This window comes from Malaclemys terrapin, chromosome 17, assembly GCF_027887155.1.
Source record: "Malaclemys terrapin pileata isolate rMalTer1 chromosome 17, rMalTer1.hap1, whole genome shotgun sequence".
NCBI lineage: Eukaryota > Metazoa > Chordata > Testudines > Emydidae > Malaclemys > Malaclemys terrapin.
This window is the reverse complement of record NC_071521.1, coordinates 6665803-6691748: the sequence shown is the minus strand read 5'-3', so window position 1 is coordinate 6691748 and position 25946 is coordinate 6665803. Positions and strand designations below refer to the sequence as shown.

At 44.9% G+C, this 25946-nt stretch overlaps 2 protein-coding genes across 6 annotated transcripts in view; both read left to right on the top strand.

Annotated features, from left to right (window-relative positions):
• Positions 1 to 4659, top strand: part of SEC16A (SEC16 homolog A, endoplasmic reticulum export factor) — a 42027-nt gene extending 37368 nt beyond the window's left edge. For 4 of the 5 annotated variants that reach the window (XM_054007213.1, XM_054007215.1, XM_054007212.1 and 1 more), the window contains 3 exons: positions 627 to 686; positions 1548 to 1625; positions 3015 to 4659. In XM_054007213.1, the coding sequence (XP_053863188.1) occupies positions 627 to 686; positions 1548 to 1625; positions 3015 to 3083 (207 nt within the window). In that variant the 3' untranslated portion in view covers positions 3084 to 4659. The remainder of the gene's footprint in view (positions 1 to 626; positions 687 to 1547; positions 1626 to 3014) is intronic. The other variant, XM_054007214.1, reaches the window with a different exon arrangement.
• A 3214-nt stretch (positions 4660 to 7873) lies between these two features.
• INPP5E (inositol polyphosphate-5-phosphatase E) lies at positions 7874 to 25537 on the top strand. Its single transcript, XM_054007365.1, has 11 exons — positions 7874 to 7949; positions 9853 to 10924; positions 15154 to 15277; positions 16163 to 16260; positions 17087 to 17211; positions 17987 to 18106; positions 19239 to 19346; positions 19494 to 19655; positions 20657 to 20772; positions 22016 to 22152; positions 23450 to 25537. The coding sequence occupies exons 2-11, from the start codon at positions 10077 to 10079 to the stop codon at positions 23580 to 23582; spliced, it is 1971 nt and encodes a 656-aa protein (XP_053863340.1). The 5' UTR covers positions 7874 to 7949; positions 9853 to 10076; the 3' UTR covers positions 23583 to 25537.
• The last annotated feature ends 409 nt before the right edge of the window (positions 25538 to 25946 follow it).

The window sequence follows — 25946 nt, the reverse complement described above, 5'->3', positions numbered from 1 at the left end:
GTAAGGCTTGCTTCAAAGTGGTTCAACTAATGCCTCTGTGCAGCGTATTTTAACCATCAGGCTGTAATGGTTTTAACCTGCATAATCTAAAAAAGCAAGTAACTGATTCAATTGCTGATGACTAGCCAAGATGGAAACTTAGTTACTGCCTCTAAAAATCTAAACAAAAGAGCCCCTCAGTTCCATAAGCAAAGTACAAGCTAAATGTCTTAATTTCATTGCTGCAAGAGCACCTTGTTCGTTTGAACAAAATTTGGAAAGGTCTTTTCAGAACAAAGTATCAGTAACAGTTCTTTGGGGTCTTGCCTCTGTTCATGCATTTAATTTCACGTATATTAAATGCTTGACACATGCAGAGGAGAATAGATCGCTATATGCCAGGCCACCTTTGTTCCTACTAAATGATCTATAATTTTGTGCTTTCTTACTTTAAATCCAAAAGGGTTTGTTTGTTTTTTAAACTTCTTGCTCTTCGTTTTTTTTAATTCAAAATTGGTTTACACCTTTCTCCGACTGAAACTTCATTTTTAATGAAATAAAATGACTGAAAGCTGCTTTGGGGCAGTGACATGCATGACGACATTTTTATTTGTTTTTTGTGTGTGTGTGTTCTTGCTGTTTTGTAGCTTTCGCGCTCTAGTTCAATGAGTTCATTATCACGTGAAGTAAGCCAGCATTTTAATCAGGTACATGTGGCTGGCCATTTTCACTTACATTGGCTTTTTCCCCCCTTTATTTTGCATTTGCTCAGTTTCTTACTAATGCTACTTTAAGTCATTTCCCCCCTCCTCCATTTCACAGAATTAATATTAAAAATAACGTATGATGCAGTGTTCCTTTTAACACTTAAACAGGGTCTTCAAAATTTCACCATTACATTTCTCAAAAAGCACATAATCTAGACATGCTTGCTTTATTTTTGTGTTCTTAATTCACTTGGTAATTCTGCTCAACTCTGACCTTACATTAGTGAAAGAGCCAAAGTAGTCAGTTACCTTAAATTAAAAACAAACAAACAAGAATACTTAATGCTGCAATACTCTGAACTCAATAATGATAACCTTGCCCATTTCATCTGTAAACGACCCCTGTAGGAATTAAAGGAATGCTTCATCTCTGCGGTTAAGTTTCAGTACACTGTAAAGAGCTGACATCATAACACTTTTTTGTACTTGCAGTAAAGCACAACAGTTATCACAGATGGAACATTTTATTCTTGGGGGAGGCCTAAGTTCTACTAACAAAACCACAGGATACTAATTCAGTAAAGCTGCACTGGTGTCTCGTTACTTTTGTTTTTGCATGCCTGGATTTTCAGAGCCGTTTACAGTTCGTGCATGTGACGTTATTTTGCCAATGCCTACATTAAGCAAGTAATAATAAAGGTTGCAAAAAGTGCTGACACATTTTGCACCCATGTGTTACAATCTGCTGCTCTGTACCTATTATAGGCATTGCTACTCTAAAGTATCTTCTTTCTACTAGTAAGCAAACAAAACTTGGGAGAGAGAATACATAGTGTTAATGGAATGTAATCTACTTTCTAGCCTCTCCGTAGTGTGCCACCTTCTGGGGGACCTCCAGCAGGAACTGTTCAGTTCTACAACCCTTCTCAATTTGCACAAGTGAGTGAAACCGTCATTGTTGCTAGAGAAACTGTGTGAGCTCCTTTATCTTGAAAATAAAGCCAGGTAGCAAAATATTTCTGACATAGCTGACAGTGATGCTGAAATCTCTTGCTTCGTGTCTGTTGCTCCTATCTGCCTTCAGAAAGTGATGTGGCATGACGTACCAGTTTCAAACATACAGACAAACTCTCTGCTTTCTTTTCTGCCCTTTATCTCATTCTGTCTCATCTCTGCATATGCTCTTCTTTTCCACTTCTGTCCCCTGTTCACTCTTGTTCATCTTTCTGATCCACACCTACAGCTCTCCTATTGTATCTGTGGTGCTAGTCCCTTCAATTTACAAATCACTTGGCCTATCTCTTCTGCTTGCCCTGCCCTCCAAAGTGTTCTGGAACTTAATAAGATTAAGTGCTAAGCCAGGGGTCAGCAACCTTTTGAGGAGTGGTATGCCAAGTCTTCATTTATTTACTGTAATTTCAGGTTTCACGTGCGAGTAATACATTTTACATTTACAGAGGCCGGCAGTTGGAACCCCAGGCCGGCAGCAGGCTGAACTGCTCACCCCGCTGCTGGTCTGGGATTCCGTCCGCCGGCCTCTGCCAACCGGGGTCCCGGCCGCTGGCCCCGCTCAGCCCGCTGCCGGCCCGGTGTTCCGTCCATCGAGGCTGGCAGCGGGCTGAGCGGGGCCAGTGGCTGGGACCCCGGCTGGTGGTAGAGTGCCACTAAAAATCAGCTCGCATGCCGCCTTTGGCATGGATGCTGCAGGTTGTGGACCTCTGTGCTAAGCCATGGTCCTTTATGTCTGCTCCTCTCAAGTATGCAGAGTCAAAAGGAGTGGGGCCTGGGAGATATTCTCTTGTTTTAGGCTTTGCTGTTAGGCTAATAACGGGGTATCCATGCAGCAGGCTGTCATTACTACTGGGTCAGGTTCCCTTGCTCTCCCATCCTATTCATCACTTTTGAATTTGTGCTTACACATGCAACCCTCCACACCTGTGCTGTGGAGAATCAGTCTTGGTGTGTTACAACAGACTTCTGAAATGTGGCTTAGCATCTGAATACTTAATAGCAGCAGACAAGCAAATTGTTCTCTGCCTTGCTAACTGAATCTCTGATAAACTTTGGTTTTATAGTTAAGCAGTTCACATGGATAGTAGTTACATGTAGAATTGACGCTAGCATGTTAAATTTGCCTGTGGACCAGTCCAGCTCCGATGTAAATCACTGGGGGATTAGACCTCCACTGTTGTAAACCTCTGTCTTTTTTCAAAGCAGAAAAAAAAATCAGTATTTGTTCTGAAAGGTAACCAGATTCTTGCAGGACTTTTAGTTGGTGAGAAGAGCAATTAAATTGCTTGATTTTTATAAATCTTTATCTTTTTTCAGTCTCCTGCAACTACTGGAAGTTCAAGGCTGGGGAGAATTGGACAGAGAAAATACCCAACATTGAAATAGAATATAATGACTTGACGTTTGGAACACTTACACTAGTTCTGGACATTCAAAGAACTACTCAAATGTTATGGCACATAGTAGTATCATTGCTATCTTGAAATTGACATGACAGTAATTTAATGCTGGCTGATGGTTTGTCATGGGTCTCCCTACTTGTAGCTCATGTACATGAATCATTACCAAACTAGAAGAAATATACATTTTCCCTTAAAAGCCGGTTAGAAAGATCTAATCTCCTATTGGGGTTGGAGAAGGATGAACAGAGGAGGATATGGTTGCTGTCTGTTGTGAAAACCAACTATAAACTGCCACCAAAGGGAGGAGTTCTTTGCTTGATTTTAAACCTACCAGTGTGACTTGAAGACATAAATTAGGTTTCTGAAGGACACTTCCCTCCCAATGTAGGACATACATGTCCACCTTTTAACAGAATACTCTATGGCCTTAACAGGACCATGCACAATTGTAATGCATATAAAACAATACTGGCATTTGCCAATATATGAAGGTTTAAGATGCTCATCTGGGAAATGCCTCACATGCTTATTTTTTTTAGGGGAGGGGGGCCACAGCTCATCCAAATAAATAAATTGACCTATAGTGAATTAAAACTGTGACTGTAATAAAATCTAAAATTAGTCTGATTTGGATTTTATCTAGTATGTATGTAGTTGTGTTTTAGACTCCTTGTAAAACAAATTGTATAGTCTGAAAGAAGCTCTTTGTACAATAGTCAATGCTGTACTATTTCTGATTGAGTGTTCTTCTTAAGTGCAATATGGTTACTTGCTTTCTCTCTCAAACTACTGGCACTATATAATTAAGGTGGTAACAGCTTGAAAGTTGTTTAAAAATAATTTTCCTTTTGAGTGCCAGAATCTGTTCCTAATACTCTGCTCTTGAACTTCCATTAATAAAATAACTAAGGTCTTAAATAGCTAACAACTTAATTTCATACTAAATTAAATGGATTAGACCTCTACTGATCAACTTGAAAAGCTTTAGATTTAATATAGAAAATTCTGAAAACCATTGAGGTGTAATATTCACATGCATTTAAAAGTCTAAAAGGCCCACAAGGAGAGAAAATAAACTTCAAATATTTATTAAATCATTAGGTCATATTTTCTTTAGGATTTGACAAGGAAGCTGATCGATGTTACTTGCATTTCTGCCCATGAGTTGAAATAATGTATATGTGGAATTGTTAATGTTGCCCCTTTTTTTTTTTCTCCCACCTTTTCCTGGGTAATACCACCTTTTGAGATCTGGACTGCCTTATGTATATTTCCAAAGGGATTATACACGATTTGAAATAAAATGTGGTGACCTGGAGGAATTAGTAGCCTTCTGGTAATGCTTACTCTAAATCCTGGACTTGGTCAGCAGCAGTCAGTGTGGCTTTCTTTTGTAACTAAAAACCTGTTCAGATACTTGGCTTCAGAGACTGCCAAATATCTTTTAATTCAAGAAGGCTTCCTCTGAGCTGGGAGCTGCTATCTTTCCGAAGTGTTAGATTTGACGCTGTAAATTCTTAAATAAAATATTTTGCGCTCTGGAGCACTTTCACACTTTACTTTTTCTTGTGGTTATTGGTTAGCAAGCTGGTTGGATGAAAGAACTTTGCTGTACAGTTGGAGATACAACTCTGAACACTTCAGGCTTCTTAAATAATTTAGAGAACACTGCCTCTCTGATCTCAAGGAATGCCACTTATCCATTACTAATCTTTAACTTGTATATATTGAAAATTGATATTTCAACCTCTGATTTAAAAGTGAATATTTTCCTTTTAATGTTCAAAATTAAAACCTATTTTACAGTAAATAAATGACTTTCCAATTTGTTGCAGGCTTGTAACAGTATTAAAAAAAAAAGTGCTTTATTAGAAAAACAATACAGTTGGTTTAAATGTCCACTGCTCGGTAAATATCATACAAGGTTTTTTGAAAGGATTCATCCCTGGGTAACTTTTTCAAAACCTCTGATTTGTATATGGTTTTATAAATGTGCTGTTTCCTGTTGGTTTTGCATTACTGCAGCCTGACATCAAAAGTAGTCAGTATCTTCTCTTCCACCTTTATACTTTGTGTGTGGAATTTTCCATTTGTCATGGAATGGTTTAGAAAGCACAATGTTTTTAGCTTTATAATATGCTACTGTTAACTGAGTCACAGGGCAAGCAGGTAGGTTATACAAAGCATCAGTGATGCAGACTAGATACTAATCTAATCCTCCTAGCTTCGAATGTTTTTCATTAAGTGCTAGCCTTGATTTTTTTTTTACTGTGTTTTCTGTATTCAGAAATACAGCCAGTTTACTAAAGTTAATACTGCTTTATAGTTCAGACCTGGATAATTAGTTTTCCTTCACACCTTCACTGCATGTTTTGTCTTAACTTTTGAAATGCCTGCACTTCCTGCAACCACAGGGTCAAATGCTGGCAGCTGTTCATACTTCTGCAATGAACTTCATTTATCTACATCAGAAGGATTAGCTGTCAGGATTTGACCCTGTGGTTCTTGTGAAACCTTTGAAAAGAGAGGTCTTCTCTTGGTATAGATACTAAAGGTCCTATGGTAGTTTTCAAAAGTTCTGGGATACATTTTTTTCCTCAACCTGGAATACAGCTGCATTTTGATGCTAGTTTGTATACAGTGGTGAGTTTGGGATGGCAAGCACTGATCCTATTTATGATGTACACATTCATTGAAAAATTTTTTTTTTTGTGGAAGAGCCCATGAGAAAAGCTGCATTAGTTTCTGTCCACTTACAGATGGCTTGAAGTAGGAGGCGCTTGCTTAGAACAGGCATACTTAAAAACTGTTGCATCCCTACTCTATGGGCACAAGTCAACAAGGTTTTTTCCCCTTTTTTAAAAAAAAAAAAAAAAAAGTGGATTTAGGTAAGTATTTAATAGCATGATTTCCCATAGGGGCGCCTACTGATATGGCAGATCAATTCAGACTTCAGGGGCTAGTTTTTCAAAAATCCTAGTAGTTTGCTGTACCTTTTATATTTTTAAAAAACATTTCCTTTCCAGAGTTGCAGAGGTGAGAAGTTCTGTAGTGTATGGTGGAAAGAACACTGCAAAAAACCTGGGTTTTTGGCTAACTCTAGTGAGAATCTGCTTGTATAATTAGTACAGTTTAAGGGGTCAAAAAGGATGAGTGTTAAACAAGAATTGCCATACCTACTTCAGCCAGCGCTCCACTGTAGTGCAGCCAGAACTGACTGTGTGAGAGGCAACTGCAGGATACCATGTAATGGACAGTTGTGGAATAGTGTCTGCCTATAGACAATATTTCTTCCTAAACTCTTTCAGTTGTCTCATACCCTGAAACATCCCTTCTAAATTCTGTATCCTATCTCATAGAAATAGCTGCTTTTAGTATATCATGTTTAATCCCTTGTGGCATCTTGCTAAATGGTTGAAAAGCTGAAATGGGAGGCCCGTGGTTCTCAACAAGGGGTCTCTGTGGGTACATCAATTCATCTAATTTTACAATGGGCTACATAAAAAGCACTATCAGAGCCGGTACAACTGAAACTTGCATACAGACAATGACTTGCTATACACTGAAACATACACACAATATTTACCTTCCAATGGATTGTTTTATTTATATGAAATTGCTTACTGTCTTTTTTGTAGTCAGTGTGCTGTGTGCTTGTATTTTTGTCTGATTTTGTAAGCAAGTAGCTCTCAAGGGAGGTGAAAGTGGGGGGGCTAAGACAGACCAGACTCCTGCAAGGGGCACAGTCCTCGGGAAAGGTTGAGCTGCTGCTCTAGGCCAGTGGTTCCCAAACGGGTTCGCGAAATGTGACGGGGTTCTCGAGGGGGAAAAAAATCCCTAATGGCGGACAGAGCTGTCCCTAGGGTCCCTGAGCAGCACGGGGCCAGCAGCCTGGTGCTCCTGGACTTCCAAGAGCTGAGCAGCTCAAAGCAAGCATATCGATCACACTGAGGAGATTTCAACTTCAAGACTCTTTATAAGAACAACAAAATTAAATAGGCAGCTAATATTGTTTTTAAAATTATTATGAAGAACAAGTTTAAACTTTGTTGTAACATGCGTTGTTTGCCTGGACTGCTCAAGACCTGAATGCTTGAGTAGGAGGAACTCTTTGAGTTGATTTCTTAAATACCTTCATTCTGTTTCACATGTGATACTCCTGTAGGAGACCTAGGAGCCTTGTCTTATAACAGGCTTATTCAAAGTGATACGAGCTACACGAGTCAGACGTGGGAGAGTGTTGCTGTTTTCATAATGTAATAATACTGTAATGATAATTAATAATAGCGTGTAATAAGCATGTCAAATGTTATATTTCCAAGCCCCCTGCGTTTATCATTTATACTCCGGTCAAGGAGACAATCCCTAGAACTGTTCATTGTGAGGAGGGGGTCGCGAGACTTGACATTTTAGTGAAAGGGGGTCACAGGTGGTTAAAGTTTGGAAGCCCCCTGCTCTAGGCCAAGCGAGGGCCGCTGGCTGGGCTGTTGCAGAGGGGGTTGGGCCGGTGCACCCCCCCGCTGTGCTTAGAGGGGTTCCCGGGGGCTGGGACCCTCTCCCCGGGCGGGCTACGAGCCCCTTTTCGCCCGCGGCGAGGCGGCTCGGGGGCCCGGAGCCGCCCGTGTCCCGTTGTAACGGGCCGGGCCGCAGCCCCCAGCGCGCTGCGGAGACTCGGGCCCCGGGGCCGGGCCGGGCCGCCAGGGCTGAAGGCGCCGGTCTCTCCTCCGGGCGGCAGGGCGCGCTCGCTGCGGGCTCCGGCCCTCCGAGCCGCGGCTGCTCGTTGTCAGGGGCGGCCCCGGCCCGCGGCTGCCGACCGAGCCGGTTGCTAAGGCCGAGGCGCGGACTGGAGGTGAGGCCGGCGCCGGATCCTGTCGCTGGGCCCCCCGTCCCCGGGTCGCTCGGCCTCTGACTCGCCCCCCTGCCCGTAGGGTCACTGAGCCCCCCCTTGCTCGTCCAGGCCCCCCCCGCCCTTAAGTGTGTGATCACATCCCGCGGGCACTGCCCCCCCCCCCCGTGCATCCCCCCTGCAAACACCCGCAGAGTGTGACACACACACACACACACACACACACACACACACTGCCCGTGTTCCCCCAGACACAAACCCACTGGCGTGTCTCACCGCCATATCGACAGACACAGTCTGCCCCCATCTCTGTGTCTGCCCCCCCCCCCCAATATAGACACACACACACACTGCCCGTGTTCCCCCAGACACAAACCCACTGGCGTGTCTCACCGCCATATCGACAGACACAGTCTGCCCCCATCTCTGTGTCTCCCCCCCCCCAATATAGACACACACACACACACACACACACTATCTGTGTCTCACCCCGCACATGCACACACACTTCCCGGCCGTGACAGAAGTGTTTTTAACACTAGCACAAAGCCCTGGCACTATCGGCCCCAACTCGGGGGGTCCTGCCCCTGGAAAGGGGAGCTGCTGGGGACTGGGTGGCCTTTCCTAACCAGGCTATTTAGACGCGGTCCATCAGGTCTGAAAAGTCCCAGCCCCTTTGGATAAAAGTTGTTTTCCCAGGCGCTGGGAGTGACTGGCCCTTTTGTGGGGTAGCATAGTGTTAGGGTTGAACCGGAATTAAGGCCCAATCTGGAGTCCTTCTTTTCTTTAGCTAATAAAGAAACCCTGCCTTTATTCTCTCCAGGCTCCTATGCTGCTCTAATCACCAGAGTAGTTTTAATAAAATTTTATTATTTGCATGACCAGCAGAACTTCTCTTACAAGTACCTTAGAAAATAATAGGTGGGATGGTGATTTGAACCCATGCGTCTCAAAGGGTTTTAGATTATTCTGGTTTAGCTCTAAATTGGTTAGGAACAGTAACATGAAGTAAGCCGCTCTTCAACCAAAATAAGAGGGGTTTGCACCAGGTCAACAAGTTATACAAGCTTGTGTGCAGGTGAGGCCTACGTTTCATACAACTCCTCTGAGGCAGGTAAGTAGTAGTATGCCCATTTTACAGGTGAGTAAATTTCCAGAGGGGTTAAAAGGTCATAAAGCTCCTAGTAGATGTTTGGTGCCATGGTGAATGCAGGAATAGAATATCATTCCAGACTCCCAGCCACTGGAGAACATACACACAGGGCCGGCTCTAGGCACCCGCAAACCAAGCATGTGCTTGGGGCGGCTCAATTCCAGGGACAGCAGGATCCCAAGACTGTCCCCCATAGAGGGGCACATATAACTCCTAATGCTGCTGCAGCTAATGGAGAGACTTCAGCTCAAGTGGTAGTGGCCTATGTGTTGTGCAGCCACAGGTCTACCTTAATTGATGATGGTGATACAGGCTCATTACAAAACCTGAGACATTGAAAACTTACTGATTTCTAATGCTGAATGTTTGACCTACCTGCATTACTGAATCACCTCACAGAGTGACCATCTGAAAGCCTAAAAGATTAAGGTGGTAACTTGTATGTGGTTTTAATTTCCATTTCCTGCTCTGCTAAAGCGAACGAACATCCTGTCCTATAAAACGCATGGTGGGAATTTACTTCCAGTTCTGTCACATACAGTCCTTGGGAAGTCACTTCACTCTTCTGGGCCTAAATTTCCCCTTCTGTAAAATGGAAATAACACTGACCTTTCTTACAGGGGGCTTGTTGAGGTTTGGAAAATGCTTTGAGATCCTCTGATGGAAGGTGCCATGCAAGAGCATGATTTTATTGTGTTTATAGTATATGGCTCAGGAGGTTGTTACAGTTCTGTTTCTTTTGGGCAATTGCAGGTTTCTTACCTCTAAGGCTTTTCCAGCCATGCATCTTGCTACTCACATAACTTTCCTGTATTCTTGGCAAAAGACTCAGGTGTATTCACATTCCTGATCTCTGTGTTCTGGTTCAGACACTTGAACGTACCACCCTGGGAGCCAAAACGATACAGTAAAGGAAGATGACTCTTTGAGGGACTGACTCTATGGAGAGGAGTCCATAACTGGTACATGGGAGGAGAATGAACCCTCCAAATGGATTTTCTCCACATGCAGTGGCATGTATTACTTCGAGCACAGAGGGCAGAGTGCTACAGGACCAGCAAGTGAAGAAGGCTGGTGGAGCTATGAGGAAGGAGGCTGGTGACAGCAGGGTGCTTGCACTTGAGGACCATCCAGACATAGAATCCTTTTTAAATGACACCTTAAGGTTTCCCCCTGATGAAATCAAACCCAATATGAAGATTAAATCTGTCACCCCGAAGCCTCCCAGGAAACCCAGGCTGGCGCGAGCATCATCTCTTGATGAGAAAAGCTGGAGGAGAAGGAGAGTGTTTAGAACGAGTCAGGAAAATCTGATCGATCCCAGTGAGACGAGCTCCTCCAATGGCTCTCTCCAGGAGTCGTCCCTGAGTCCTCCCACCAGGAGCAGAGTGGTACTCAATGGTGGTCAGCGTTCTTTGCACAACTTGCAGGATGCCTCGGAACCGAGCCCTTATGGGAAGAACGAGGGTAGCATTTCTGATTCCAAGAAACAGGTCTCGGAGGTTCCCAGTGTCTCTGTGGGGCTTATGCAGGGGAAAGAAATTTCAGGCAGCAAACCCCGGCTGTCCAAAATAACTCCCCCTCGACCGCTGCCCCCCCTGGAACTGAGCGTGGCCTCTCACGTGCTGAGGACAGCTAATAGGATCGACTCAGATTATATGGATTACCAACATTATTCTCAGAGCAGGTTTGAAAGGTTGAGCAGCAGCCTGAGTGACACCGGTCTTCACAACAGCGGGATGGTCTGCGATAGCTGTTCCACAGACTCCATGAAGTCTACGTTCAGCCTGCTCACCCCTCTTCGTGCCAAGGATGTTCGAAACAGGTATATTCTCCATGTTTTCCTAGCAGAGAGAATACAGTATTTGTTACTAGATGGCCAACTGCCTTGCAGAATTCTGTTTGTCTGCAATAAGTAACTTGACCAATGAGCAAATTATCATTGTTCCCTTATATTCGCTGTCATGGGAAGGGCAAGTGAGTACATTTTTGAATGGTTGCTTTATGGCAAAGCGCCTCAGAACAGCAGCATGTTAGGAAGAAACACTGGGGCTGGATCAATGTGCGTCCAGGTGGTGCAGGGAATATTTTGAGAGCACAAGCATAACATGTAGAAATTGCAGTCACTGGCTGTATTAATCTAGGTTTCATAGCAGAATGTTTTTCACATGCATAGCTGTGAAGGTTGATGTTTTGAACTGTTTTGAAGCTGACAAGCTCAGAATAAGTGCTAAATATAATGTTGGCTGTTTCATGCTGTAACTTACTTTTACATGAAAAATGATTCAAAAGTTAATTACTTTCAGCTTTCTGATAATACACAAGCAGTTGGTTTCGCAGGGGTAATCCCCAAATCCAGATATTCTCGCTGAAACTACTAGTTAAAACAGGGCTTTTTTCTTTAGTAGAAGCTGCATGATTTTCAGGGATATCTGATCAGAAAACTCCAATGTCCAGTTCATCTTTATTTCCTGTTTCTGGGCAGGAGGAGAAAGTAAACAATTTACCAGGATCCACAAATCAGACAAGAATAGCTTATTAAAGGAGAGGCGCTAAGCACTTGCCATTTCCATTGGCTTCAGTGGGAGCTATAGGGGCTTGGCACCCTTCAGGATCAGCCCCTAACTTAGGCATCTGATCATTTAAGTGGATCTTATGAGTCAAATTGAGATGGCTGGGATCTTGTCAGACCTGGCAAATAGAGTGGTATGAGCCTGGGGGTGTTTGTCCATTGCTAAAAGAGGTCACATAGGGCCAGCCAAGGATTTACCTGCCCCTCTCAGAAGTGAAGAGAATTAGCAAATGAATTGCAGGGGTGACATCATCTGCTAATGTGGTAGAGCAGTGGCAGTTCTCCGTTTTGCTGGAAGTGTGTTTCTGCTAAGGACAAAGCGATGAGAATGCCTTCCAGCTGCTTGACATTAGCGCAGGCTTTGGCCCCAGCCCCATGGGGTGCGGAGTGGCCTCAACTCTCAGTGGTGTCAATGGGAATTGAGGCTGCTCAGTTCCTTACGCGAGGTATGCAGCTTCTCACAGGATCAGGCCGCTTGTCAGCACCTTGTCTCGCAGGAGATTCTAGACTACAGATTTTCTAGAATCCCCTGGGAAGGGAGCACAATTTGCCCCCTCCTCCACTTGCTACTTTCTGGAGTATTTTACAGAAAAGAGTATAAAGAAGGGCTTGTATTCTTTAGAATGAAGAGGGAATCAATCCAAGAAAAGACAGTGAATGAGTGGAATCCCTCTGAAGTCTGTATCTCCAGGAACCCCATGCCTAGAACTAAATGCCGGGTTTTATGAATGAGGCTGTCGCTCAGAAAGCTAGGGAAATGTTTGAAAAGCAGAGAGAGGCCCAAGTCAAAACCCTGATTTCATGCAATCTCCAGCTTTCGGGGGTGTTTGATAGCTGAGCCCAAAACTGGATCTGAATATTGCCCATTCTCCTACTGTGCTTCCTATGTGTGTCTCTTGCTTCTTTATCCCCCACATTCAGTTGGATTCAACAGTTGTTTTGGAGGGAACAGGCTTGTGAGTCCTCTTTCTCATCTAGTTGCCAGCATAACCCCACTTATACAGCCCTCCAAGCGGAAAGCAGCAACAGATTATTAATAAGTAGCGATTGTCATCATCCAGTTTCTATACTGGGACATTTCCAAACACTAAAGAAGGAAGGTGTTCGATCATCTGTCCATCCCAGTTGCTGCTTTAATTTTCTTCTTATATTTGAGAATTGTCTAGTTTTATTCAAATGCTCGGTAGCATCTGGAACTCATTGTCACAAGATGATGATGCAGAAAACAGCTTAGCGGGATTCTAAAGCATATTAGACATTCATATGAACAATAAGATTAATAACATATGAGGCTAAATAATTATAAGGGATATAACTCCTCATACTGTAATGTACAAGTCAGGTAATTGGTGTTAGGAAGAAACTTCCTCTGCAGGCAAGTTATTGCCTACTTATCTGTTTGGGGTTTTCTTGCACCTTCCTCTGAAGCAGCTGTTGGAGACAGGATACAGGGTGAGGTAGACCATTGGTCAGATCCTGCATTCCCTGACATTATGTTGTAATCATTAATTGCAGGGCTTAAGGCTCCACAGACTAAACCAGATTAGAAGTATTAATTCAGCCTGCTCTCCTTTCATGAGCGTCCCTGCTGAACCCCGACCATTCCTAGCAGCAGATTCCCTGCAGGACTCATGGGAGGAGTTGGGGAAATCCAACTGTTTCAAATTGCACATACTGTTTTATTTAGGGCTCCAGAAACCTTTTATTTAGAAAAATCTGATTGAAGTCAGAATAAGATTATCTGAATTTGACTCCTTAGTTCCCTGCACCCTAATGCAGAAACTATTGTAATTTTTTTATTTTATGAGGTGAACTAGTTCATATTATATTGGGAGCTAGTTCTTGGTGGGGCTCGGTCATCAAACCAGTCACACTATTTGTTCCCATGTATGAGTTTAGTACTGGAAGAAGAAACAATCTGTACAACCACACACCAGGTACAGCACAGGTAACATCACTGCAAGCTTCCCCGACACTGATGCGCCAGTGTGTCCCTGCCCTAACTGAAAGAGACTAGGGACAAGAGGCTAGTTCAGTGTTCATGGTTCATTCAGTCCTTGAACGCTCCACTGAGATTAACATTAAAGGTGACATTTGGGGGTACTTTTTGTGGGAACTGAACTCTACCTACCAAATTCATTTTCCACAAGCCAGTGTTGGCAGATGGTAGGAACTTCTGTTCATACCAACCTGCGTTGTGTTTGAATTGGTGACCTACAGAGGAGCAGCTACATACCATTTCCAAGTGCCTGAGTTGTCAATTGACCCTCCTCCCAAATTCATTTTATTTAGAAAATTTCAGCCAGAGATCTTTCTCCTTTTCCTCTGCCGAATAACTAATAAACTAGCTTATAACATCCCATCTGTTGACCGTGTTGGTATACTTATATGGCACCCAGTGTTGTGGTAGTGGAGCATTATCAGAGTGATCCAGAAGCTAGATGAGGGTTTTCTCCTCTGAGTGGGAATACAATTTTAACTGGAGCCTGACTGGATACTTCTGTTAGATATACAGCAAAATGTGGGTGGGCTCTAATACATTCTTTCTGGTTATAGTGTTCCTTCCTGGAGTTCTGTCCAGTTCCTCTTCCGCAAGATGACTGGACACGTGTTCTTCCAGAGCTTCCTGACACCAACCTGAGCATTGGTCAGAGGCTGAGTGGGGATCGCTTGAGAGAATTGCAAGCAACTTTGGCAGTGCTCCGAGAGAGCTCTCTAAATTGGATGTTGTAACTGAAAAGAGTGTTAATACAACTTGGCTGTTTAAAAACGTCCCTTCCGGTTTAGTGTATAGTCAGGAAGCTTGCATGCTGTGAAACAGAATCCTGAGTGTTCTGTTCCTCCATAAGAAGACCTCTGAGAACTCCAAGCTACTCTGCTTTGTGTTGTGTGCTTCAGGTCTTCAGTGTCTCGTGCTTAGGGCCTGGTGCTCCCTCAGGCAATGATGATCTCATCAGATCTGCCAAGCTAAAGCAGGCTTGGGCCAGTTCAGTACTTCACTTCAGTGGGGATGAAAACCCCCAAGGAGCTGCAGAAAGTAGTATTAGTGATTCAGTACATTGCATTATTCCTGCTGACCGGTGCCCAGGGGTTATATAGAACTGTGCTGCTAGAATTGTTGTCTCTTGACTAAGCTATCAAACAAACTTGCCCGCTTGTGGGTGTTAAAAAACCTGGTGGCACTTTTCACAAGAGAGTGTATAGACCCTGGTGTTCTGGCCAGATTCCTCTTGTGGTGTCATGTCTTCTTTCCCTGGAAGCAACTCAATATTTAATGCTGCATTTCCGAAAGCTGTGAATATTAGCTCCTTTTTGAAAGGAACTTGTAATAGACAAAGTACTATAAAATGTTAAATATTGTTAAGATTTGGGTCTGTTCTTGAGTGATGCAAACTAGGATTCCAGCAACCAGAACATTTGCTCATTTGCCTTTTTAACAATATGGAGTTTTAAAAATCCATTTCCCTCTCCCTGTTTCACAGAAGTTATTTGGAAGGCAGCCTTCTAGCTAGTGGTGCATTGCTGGGAGCAGAAGAACTGAGCAGATATTTCCCTGATCGGAGCATTGGGATATTTGTGGCCACCTGGAACATGCAAGGCCGGAAGGTGGGTACATGAATCTCCTGAATTTGGCTCTTGGCGGTGCATGTTTCCCCCTGTGTTTGTTAAACGGACTAGCGCCGCTGCATCTTGCGAAATTGTCACTTTCAATATATTTATGATGTTGATCCTCATCTGCCTGAGTAGCTTAATCTCTATGTCCTTGGATCCTCCTGCACATGCTCAGTTGAGTAGATGTGACCGTTGTAATGGTGAAATTCTGTGAGCTGTAGTATTTGGTAAATAGAGAACAAGAAGCGGGGAGCTGCCGCTTTTTTGTTAGTATTGTGAGTGCTCCCTAGGGCCTCAATTAGGATTGGGGCCCTATTAATCTGTGTGACGCACCATTGCTTATGGAGAGAATGTTTTTGAAGGGGAACATAATCATAACTACATCTCTGCACAGCAGAGAAACCTGAGATTGCTGCAGCCAAGTGACTTAGGGACAGAACCAGAGAGAGACTGAGGAACGCTAGGTGAGTTCAACGGGGGATGCAGGTGCTTGGCACCTCTTGGGATCAGGACCTTAAAGAGGTCTGTATATTAGCCTCTAAACTCTTCTTAAATAAATATCCGAGAGAAATTAAAAATACACACTAGGCCACGGCATTCATCGTGTGGCCATGACCAAAACGCTTTACCCCCTCTGGGTCTCAGTTTCCATATCTACCGCCTGGGTACAGTGATGCTTAGTGATGGGGCAGGGAGGTTATTAGACTTGATTAATGTTGAGCGTCTCAGATCTAAAATGCGATGTAAGTGCAAAATATTAGCAGTGGTCGTAAATGATTTATTAACTCATTAAGCTTGAAGCTTTTCTGGATTTTCCCTCCCCTCCTTTTCCAAATGCTAGCATAACAGACGCTGTGCATCTCTTCCTTTTTTTTGCAGGAACTTCCAGAGAATCTGGATGACTTCTTGTTCCCATCGGATCCTGACTATGCCCAGGACATGTATGTTATTGGCGTTCAAGAAGGCTGTCCAGACAGGTAGCAGAAACAGCATAATGAAGAGCCACCCTTGTCACTTGCTAATCACTGCTGGGTTTTTTTTCTTTTTAAATTAATTTTCAATACACCAAAAAACGGAATAGACTTGCCCTTGTGCTTTATTTATATTTCATAAATCTGTGAATTCGTCAGTATGAGGAGAAAACGAGTTCTAGAGGGTGTCTTTATTTATCCTCATAGTACCCTAACCGCCTGTCATCACCCAAAGTTTGGGCGTGGTACTCCTCTCACTGAAGGCAATAGCAAAACTCTCTTGATTTCAGTGGCAACCTCCAGCGCTGCTGCTGACTTGTGTGACCTTAAGCAGGTTAGCTTCCCAGGGCACTGCGAGGCGTCAGGCTGGATGTAAGGTGCTGTGGATGTGCATTCATTCTTAGCATCCTGCCAAGGGTTTCAGAATCCTTCTGGCAGTTCCTGTGATCTACTGATATGTAAAACTATGTCCGAGTAAAGCTGCTGCATGCAACCGACAAGGTGCTTCCTCTGTTTGCCTGTAGGTTTTATAGTCCTCAGTTTAAAAAGCTGTTTGTCTTCAGATCAGCCCAGTGCGCCATTGTTTTGGCAGAGGAGGTACCCTTATATGGTAGCGGTTGCTGCACCCTCACACTGCTGGTTCCCCCCACTGCCTGCTCTTCCATTGTCTTCCTCATCACCATCACCTTCCTCCTCATCACCAGTGGGCATCATTCTGGCACCTCCCAAGGGCTACATCTCTCTCTCCTACTGCCCACAGGCTGACAACTCTTCCCCTCCACCTTGTCCTGTAGTTGTGATGTAGCCATGGTGCTTTTGTTGTCTCCCATAGAAGAGCGTGGGAGATCCGTCTGCAGGAGACGCTGGGGCCCCATTACGTCATGCTGTACTCAGCTGCACACGGAGTTCTCTACATGTCAGTGTTCATAAGAAGAGACCTCATCTGGTTCTGCTCAGGTACATTATTAATTAAGCGCTGGAGATTACAGAGAGGGAAAAATTGCGCTGTCACTGTGTGGGACAGGGAGGCTTGTAATGGTGGGTGGAAACCTCTGAGAGTGGCATCAGTTAAAGGATAAATTCCCCTTACCTGCTGAAAGTGTCTGTGATGCCCAAACTCTGATCAGTAGCCTGCCATGCCAAATAGGACCAGGCCTTTTGAGAGCTCCATGGGGGTTGTGAGCGCTAAGCACCTCTTGGGAGCAGGGTAACCTATGTATTTATTATGAACCACAAGCCAGAAGGGATGGCTTTCAGGACTAAGCCTCTGGACTCCCTTCAGGGTGGGTGCATCCTTTCATCCTTCTGAAGGCTAGACTCCCAGATAGACAAGCTGAGTGACGTTCGTTTTGCTGCATCTCTCTCGCAGATGGCACCTTGACACCAGAGGTCTTGTCTGTGCCACATGGACCTTCAAAAACCTATGGCACTTGCTAGGTGTTTTCCCTACGTCCTGAGCCAGAATATTCCCCCACTCCACGGTTGTGTGGTGGTGTGTGTTCCTGTTAACTGCCTGGCTGGGCCCCTGCCGGAGGGCGGGTGTATTGCAATGATGCTGGGCATGTACAGTTTGTAAAGTGAGCTGGGATCCTCGGAGCCCTATCAAACAATGCAGCAGTCTGATTAAATGACTGCCCCCTCCTCCCTTCCCGTCCTCTTTCCTCCCCACAGTGCAGTTTCAATGGGCTTCCTGTAGCAGCAGCAGCAGCTTCTCTTTCCCTTCTCCCTACAGAGGTGGAATATGCCACTGTGACCACTCGCATTGTGTCTCAGATCAAAACCAAGGGAGCCCTGGGAATCTGCTTCACGTTCTTTGGGACTTCCTTCCTCTTCATCACGTCCCATTTCACATGTGAGTCAGTTACTTACTTAACACAAATGTCCTGCTTGGGGGGGGAAATTGCTTCACCTGGCTTACAAGATGCATGTGCCCATTTGCTGTATTACTTACTGCTCTAAGGCGGACTCTGACATGGAGCTTCTGTGTTTTGCTCTTCACACTGGTAAAGTGTATGAATTCCTTATTTTAATCTACTCTTTGCCATAGCGCACCCCACCATTTAAGCTGTGAGCAAACCCAGTGTGGAATGAACTCCTTGTTGGCATGTCTGAACTACTGCTTCTGCCTTCACTGCGTTTCTGAGATCTGAGCCTTTCCCTCTAACCACGCAGCTAAAACCCTCCTCTTCTGGCTTTATTACTGTAAGCTCCTCTGTGGTCTTCCAACACTCCCTCTGCCCCCTCCAGTTCATACAGAGAACAGCTACTAAAATCCTCTCCTGCCTCTCATTCCATCCCACCTGCTTTGAATCCCTCCAGTGACTCCTTTCTTCTCCATTGCATCAAATTCAGGCTCCTTGTTTTTGAGGCTGCTGCTCCTCATCTATCTCCCCTTGTCTCTCATCATTTTGTCCCATTCCTATCTCCTCTGCTTTGCCAGTGATGCCAGGCTTATCCCCATTTGTCCAGCTCTCCCACACCTGTCTCCTTCCACACTCTCCCCTACATAGAGAATGAGGGCTGGTCTACAAAGTGACTCCCCTCCCCTCATTTAAATCTCTTCTGAAGATCACTCCTACCGCCTAGGTCACCTCCATGAACATTACATTAATGGATCCTGAGAGTTAACTGCTCCTTCATGCAGAGGGGTGGTGATGCATAAGGACACTGGATTTGAAGTTGAGGATTGCAGGGTTGGGAAGTATGAGGGAAGGGAAGTCACAAACCAAACATCTACTGACACACCAAATGCTCTGTATGTTGTGTCCCCTTTCCCCATCCCTCACCTGTTGCTGCCTTTTTAGTTTGTACTCTCTTCAGGGTAGGGACCATCTCATCCTACATGTTTAGAAAGTGCCCAACACATTTTGGACTCTGCCACAATCATTCTACATAATAATGATCCATGGCGATTGAATTCAAATTCTGCACAAAATCTCCATCTTTCCACATGAATTTGCAGTGTTTATGCATCTCTCTTTCAGCCGGGGATGGTAAAGTATATGAGAGGATACTGGACTACAATAAAACCATCCAAGCACTTGCACTTCCCAAGAACGTCCCAGATACAAATCCCTATCGATCCAGCCCTTGTGAGTAACTTGATGTGAACAGAATCCATGTCTCTGGGCGTGTGTATGCGTGCGCCTGCGCGGCTAGTGGAAGGATTTGTGGGTTAACTTGCTGCTCCACCCCAAAGCAGAAATGGGGCTGATGGCCTGTCTCACTTGGCTTTGCAGCCGATGTCACAACTCGGTTCGACGAGGTGTTCTGGTTTGGAGACTTCAATTTCCGACTAAACAAGGATCGTGAGAGCGTGGAGTCAATCCTGAACCAGCATCTAGAAAAAGATATGTCCAAGCTACTACAGTATGACCAGCTCATTAAAGAAATGAATGATGGTAAGGGACTTGCTGCCTTCCCCTCTACTCCTAGTCCCCACTGACTGGAGATTTCCAAGCATGTGAATGTCTGGGCCTCCTAAACCCAGGGTTGTGAGTTCAATCCTTGAGGGGGCCACTTAGGGATCTGGGGCAAAAATCAGTATTTGGTCCTGCTAGTGAAGGCAGGGGGCTGGACTCGATGACCTTTCAGGGTCCCTTCCAGTTCTATGAGTTAGGTATATCTCCATATATTTACTTCTTGGATAGCCACTGAAATAAGTGAGGGCGTTGTCTCTGGAAAGGGAAAGCCAATAGCTTTCAAATCTAATGACACTTCAAAGGAGGGGAGTAGGAATGTGAATTCTTGGGTTCTGCCTGACATGCCACATGCTCCTGCCAAGATAGTCAATTATTATGAATCATGTCTATTATGGCAGAGCCTACGGGCCAGCCAAGACTGGGCCCCATTGTGCCAGGTGCTGCACAAACACAGGGTAAAAGATGGTCCTTCCCCAAAGAATTTACAGTCTAAACAGACAAGAGAAACGCAGGGCAGAACACACAAGTGAACAATGTGATGGCAGCAAATGTCATGTTAATTCCATCACCTGGGTCCTAGTGCCCCTGGAGTTGGGGGGAGCCTCCCCTGCACTTAGGTGGGGTGTGGTTTGCCTCTGTTTACTGCTCTGTAAACTGGAGATAATTCCCACCTGTCTCACAGGGGTGCTTAGAGCTGATTGATTTGCAAAGCATGCAGAGGGTTTCAATGGAAGGTACCATAAACATGCCAAGGATTAGTTCTCCAGTCTTTTAAATGTTCCCTTATAGATTCACCCTTAATCTGAACAGACTTTAACTAACCCCCCTGTCTGGGTCTGGTTTTGCAGCCCTGTATGTTGCTGGTTTAGTTTCTAGCTGTGATTGCCACACTGCTTTTAAAATGTGTGTTGTAAATGCCCAGATGCGGTTATGAGGGAAGAATCACTTTGTTCTTCATGCTGCCTCCCCTTCCCCTGCAGGGGCTATTTTCAAAGGGTTCCAGGAGGCCGCCATTCATTTCCGCCCTTCCTATAAGTTCGATATAGGGCAGGATTGCTACGACACCACTTCCAAGCAGAGGACGCCTTCGTACACGGTACAGGGTTACTTATAAACACGCTTCTGGGGCGGGAATGGACTAACAATCCTTCGCCACTGTAACGGGTTCCCTGCTCGTGGCGGGGGCTCCTCCTCCTGACTGCATCTGGGAAATAGCTCTGCGCCCTTCCGGCCACTCGTGTGGCCCCTCTCATGCTCCAGGAGTTGCAGTGCTTCCTCTTTATGGCTTGGCCCTCCGGCTAGGTCACTAGAGTTTCCCTTCTGGGGTATCAGTCTCACTGGACTGGTGGACCGGCTATCATTCCCAGCAGTCCTCCAATTCAAGACTATGCCACTTCCCCAGTGGAGGATGGGGGAACCTGGGCCCAGGCACTAATCTGGGTTCTAGCTCAGGGACCCTCGAATCAGCGGCCACGGTCTGTACCATCCAAAACCTTGCTGCTATTTTCTGCTCCACCTCTACCAGGCTTCCGCTTCACCGCCGTTCTGGGTAAACCCTGACTTCATGGCCAGGGCTTCTACTCTCCCCCGGGTCTCTTCCTTTCCCTCTGTCAGCCCAGAGTGACTGCAGGCTTCCTGGCCTTATGCCAGCCCCGCCTGCTCCTGCCTAGCTGGGCTTCAGCCTCTCTGTGCTTGCTTGTCAAGCCTAGCTCTCCTTCACCCCTCTGAGCCATATGGACACTTTCCAGGCTAGTGTGGGGTGAACATCCCATCACAGCTGGATAGCAGTTCTCTAAGGGAGGAAATCCACCTATCATGGGGGACTGATGGGATGCCCTTCCCATCGCCGTGCGTCTACCTGATCGAACAGCCATGCTGGGAACTTCCATGTCATCCTGAGCAGAGTGGTGCATAGGGGGTGGGACAGGAGAAGGGTCACTGGCTGCTCAAATACATGGATCTAGGCGCCCCAGTCCCCTGCCAGGTAGGAGGTGAGATGTGGCAGGGACAGCTATCCCTCTTTGAGTCCAGAGGGTCAGCCATGGAAGTTAATCGAGAGGGAATTCTTACCCACACATAGAGCTGTATGCAAAGCAGATCCTTGGCTTCGCAGTGCCAGATATGTATGCTTCAGTGTGCTGCCTCCATCCCAGGGTGCTAGGACAGGGGAGAATGAGTCCTACACAGGGCTCTGAGTTCCTTTGATTGCAAGGCACTTCTAAAAGTGGAGGGTTTTAAATTAACCTGTGTCTTTAGCGAACAAATGTTTCTCTCCAGGGCCGATAAGGAAAGGGGAATGACCATCTGCTTCCTTCCTTCTTTCTCTCTCGGCCTCCCAGGATCGAGTGATCTACAGGAGCCGTCACAAGGATGACATCCACGCAGTGAAGTACTCCTCCTGTTCCGTGGTCAAAACGTCAGACCACAGGCCAGTGTACGGGCTGTTCCGGGTGAAAGTGAGGCCCGGCAGAGACAAGTCAGTGACCTGTTTGTGCATCTACGCATGCGATCAGGCTGCAGTGATTTCCTAGGACATGTTTCCAGTCAGGAATTTGTGGCTTATGTTGTCACGAGAGCTCCTGAGATGGAATGAATCCCCTGTAACTCACTGCAGTGTATTTGCTCTCTGTGTAATGTTTGGCCCCAGCGCTGAAAACAATAAAAAGCATTTAACCCAGCCTGGCCATAGCAGAATCCCTCCTGCTAGTCCCCTTGGTCCTTCTGAGGGATAACTTGAGTCCAGTGCATTTACCACGTAGGCATGCTCACCTGGGAGACAGCTCTCATTGCCCTTTATCAAGGAAATAGGGGGGCTGCCCTTTTCCCCCTCCCCAGAAGTGGTTGCGTTTCAGCAGAGCTGTATGTATACAGCTTGCTAAGCACCTTGGGATCCTTTAGGATTCATAACCCTAGAGAAATGTAAATAGAAATCAGTCTCTAACATTTTAACAGCTTGTAAACATTAGTTGGTTTGAATCCTCAAAGCTGGCGAGTTTCATGCCCAAGTAATTCAAAATGTAAAAGAATCTATAAATTAGAAAACAGTGCTGACTGGGTGTTTGGGAAGTCAGTGCTGTTTGCTCGGTTTCAGATGTGGGTGGGGTTGTGCCTGTCCACCCCCTGAGCTCAATGGGTGCTCTGTTGTGTTGTGGGTGTAATATGACCATGTCAACATGATAAATACAGAGATGTTGCTGATTCCATGAAGGCAGACAGGTTTGGTGCATTGCTCCCATTCTTCTGCTCCCTGGCGACGGGATGGGAGGTAACCTATGGGCTCAGGAGGAAGAGGAAAGCTTTCCGACTCTGCATAAGTAAACTCCATCTTAGCCTGAGCAGAAGAACTGGGACGAGCTGTGGAGTGACTTTTCTTGGAAGTGAGAGAACGAGACTAGCAGGACCAGTTCATAGTTAAAAGAAACAATAAAGGTTTGGTTAGCCGTTTGACTGACAGTCATATGCTTAAGGGCCCAGGGCTGACAGCAGCTTCCTCATGTATGTCTCCCATTAATACTGGAAGTTTCATGCTCCGTTTGAGGGGATGTTTTCCTTTTACTACTCAATCTAGCCTCTCCAAACAAGCCTAACTTGCTGCGATGGTAGAGAAACACTTAGTTTCACTTAATGTTAGAGCAACAGCCAGGTGCCTTAGTGCGAGAGAAAATGGAAAAGTTCATTCTTGCTGCTGTTGGGTCCTACACTAATCATGGAGCTCTAAGCCAATGTAAGTTGTGCGCATTGCACACATCTAACAGCTTTTCTTTATATTGTAGCATCCCGCTTGCTGCAGGGCAGTTTGACAGAGAACTTTATTTAATCGGAATAAAGAGACGAATTACAAGGGAACTTCAGAAGCGGCAGGAGATAAAGGACCAAAAATCCAGCAGCGTCTGTACTGTTTCCTGACCTCAAAGCCCAGCAACAAGCTTGTAAATGGTGCCCTAAAGGAGGACTTCAGACCCAGGCAAAGAGGACTTGTTTCCATGGCTGCAGAGGTACAGCTCAAGAGGAAGGGGTCTTGGTTTGAGCACCAGCATGAGAATGGATGTGGCCTGTACCAAATGTCTTAAACTTCAGCTCTCACGTTTCATTTGCATGAACTAATCCAAGGAACTTGAGTGCTTTTGCTGAAGAGGAAGGCAGTAAATATTCAGAACAGATGCCCCTGCTTATTCAATCAGGTCATTTTTAGCAACACTTCCTTTGCAAGCAGCAGGATGCAGTTAGGTGGCAACGTTGGCCATACCAAAGACAAGATGCCCCATGGGGTGCATTGTATTCTGAGTGGTTACTCAAGGACATTTTTCAAAAAGGAGACAATTGTGGTTCCATCTGTTTTATTCAGTCTGTTCTGGATACTTGCTTTGTAAGTATCCATCTCAGGAGGGCATTGATGTCAGCTGTTTATTTCTTTACGTATAGCCCAAGGTACAGTATTCTGTAAAATACCGAAGGGGACCAACGAGAGAACCTGAGCAGTCTCTCCCAGCTTGATGCTTGCTCATAATAGTTTTGCTGTTGTGGGCCACTGCAGCAAGATCTGTATGGATGTACAGTAATCAAGGTGCATTTGAGATGGCCTTTTAATTAGTATTTATTTTTACTACTTCTGTTGTTGCTAAGGGTGCATATTAATCTCTCAAACCAGCACATGTCCTTGGATAAAGTCAGACTTTCTGAACCAATGTTCATATCGTAATTTATGGATCCTCTGCAGGAGAGATCCAGTTTCTACTTCAGTGAGAAACTGGCCACAAGCTTGCAGCAGCAAGAGACGCTGCAGCTGAAATCAGTGGCGTTAATGTGTAAAAATCTAGCAAAAAGTGATTTACTGTAGAAGTAAAGACAGCACTAAAGAAAGCTACTTTGGGGTGGGGAAAAAAATCTGTTTTGACCTTTGGGAGATATTCAGAGCAAGAACTAGGACTCAGAAGAACTCAGTTCTGTTCTTTCTCGGATTCTCAGTTTGGAGAAGTTCTGTCCCCCCTGTGGTTGTTTCCCAGTCTGCAAAATGTGGAGAATTTCTCTCTCTAATGGGCCTTTTTCTGGAGATAAAGGCACTCTAAGTGTCAAGTATTACAATGGTAAAATGTACATGACAGTTAATACTGTAAAACTTCTCATGGGCATACCTTGCTTGAATCATTAGCTAAAGTTAACACTTTTTAAACCACATTACTACTGAAAATACAAAGCAAATGGTTTGGAGGAAGCTCCACTGTAATTAGGTGTTTGGCAATCACCTACTTCCACAAAAAAACTTTGGATGAAAAGATATATTTTAGAACATGAACAATATTGTGATCATTCCTAACTCTGAGAAGAAAACCTATGAGAAGTGCTACTGTTCATTGGTAATAAATCAATCATCTTTTCATGTTTTAAACAAAAATTCTGCTCTCAGTAATCATGTATCAATCCCTCCTTGAGCAAAACTTTCATTGTGGTATCTGAGGGTAGAATTGTTATATGTGTAGGAGAGAAAATAAGAATTGGCTGCTTTATGGAAGGACGATAAGGCTCAATCCTGCAAGGTGCTGAGCACACCAGCCTTGATCCAGCAAGACTGAAGTCTGTGGGACTACTCACATGCTTAAAGTTGAGCATGTGCTTAAGTGCTTTGCTCGACTGACCTGAGCACCTTATGGGCCTGAGTCCTTAATGTGTCTCCCCATCCCCTTTAAAAAACAAATCAGATTTTGGTTTAAGTGATATTTTCATACTGTAAACATAGCCTAGAAATTAAATTATAAAGAAAAGTCCAACTTTATCTGTGTTTTCAGCATTTTCGTATTAAAGCACCTGTTAGTGTGTTTTCTGTCCCAAGTTCTTTTTACAAATAAAATGAGGAGCAGATTTTACTCAAGTGGCCTGGTTTCTAAATTAAGCTTGTTACTGAGAGGTAGATTTCTTGTGGGAACAATACTGAGCTAGAAAAGGGACCTGCTGCCATGTGCCATAAATCCTTTGCTGCGCGAGTGAAGGTCCCTGGGTACGTGCAGTCGTGACAATATGCATAGCCCTAAGCCTATGGAACCCTGCACATGCTTGGATAAATAGCCCCCAGAGCCTCTGTGAATGTAAAGCCATCTCGGTCTGTGCACAGGACAGATCCAGCCATCACTCTGAGCTTTTTCTTTTTGGTTCCTTTAAAAAAAAAAAACCCTCAAAACAAAACAGTGCACCTTAAGCTAGAGCCAGCTTTGTTGCTTAGCAACAGCAGAGCCGCGTTCTAGTCAAAGCTGTGACCTGCGCTTACTGGCTGGGTGG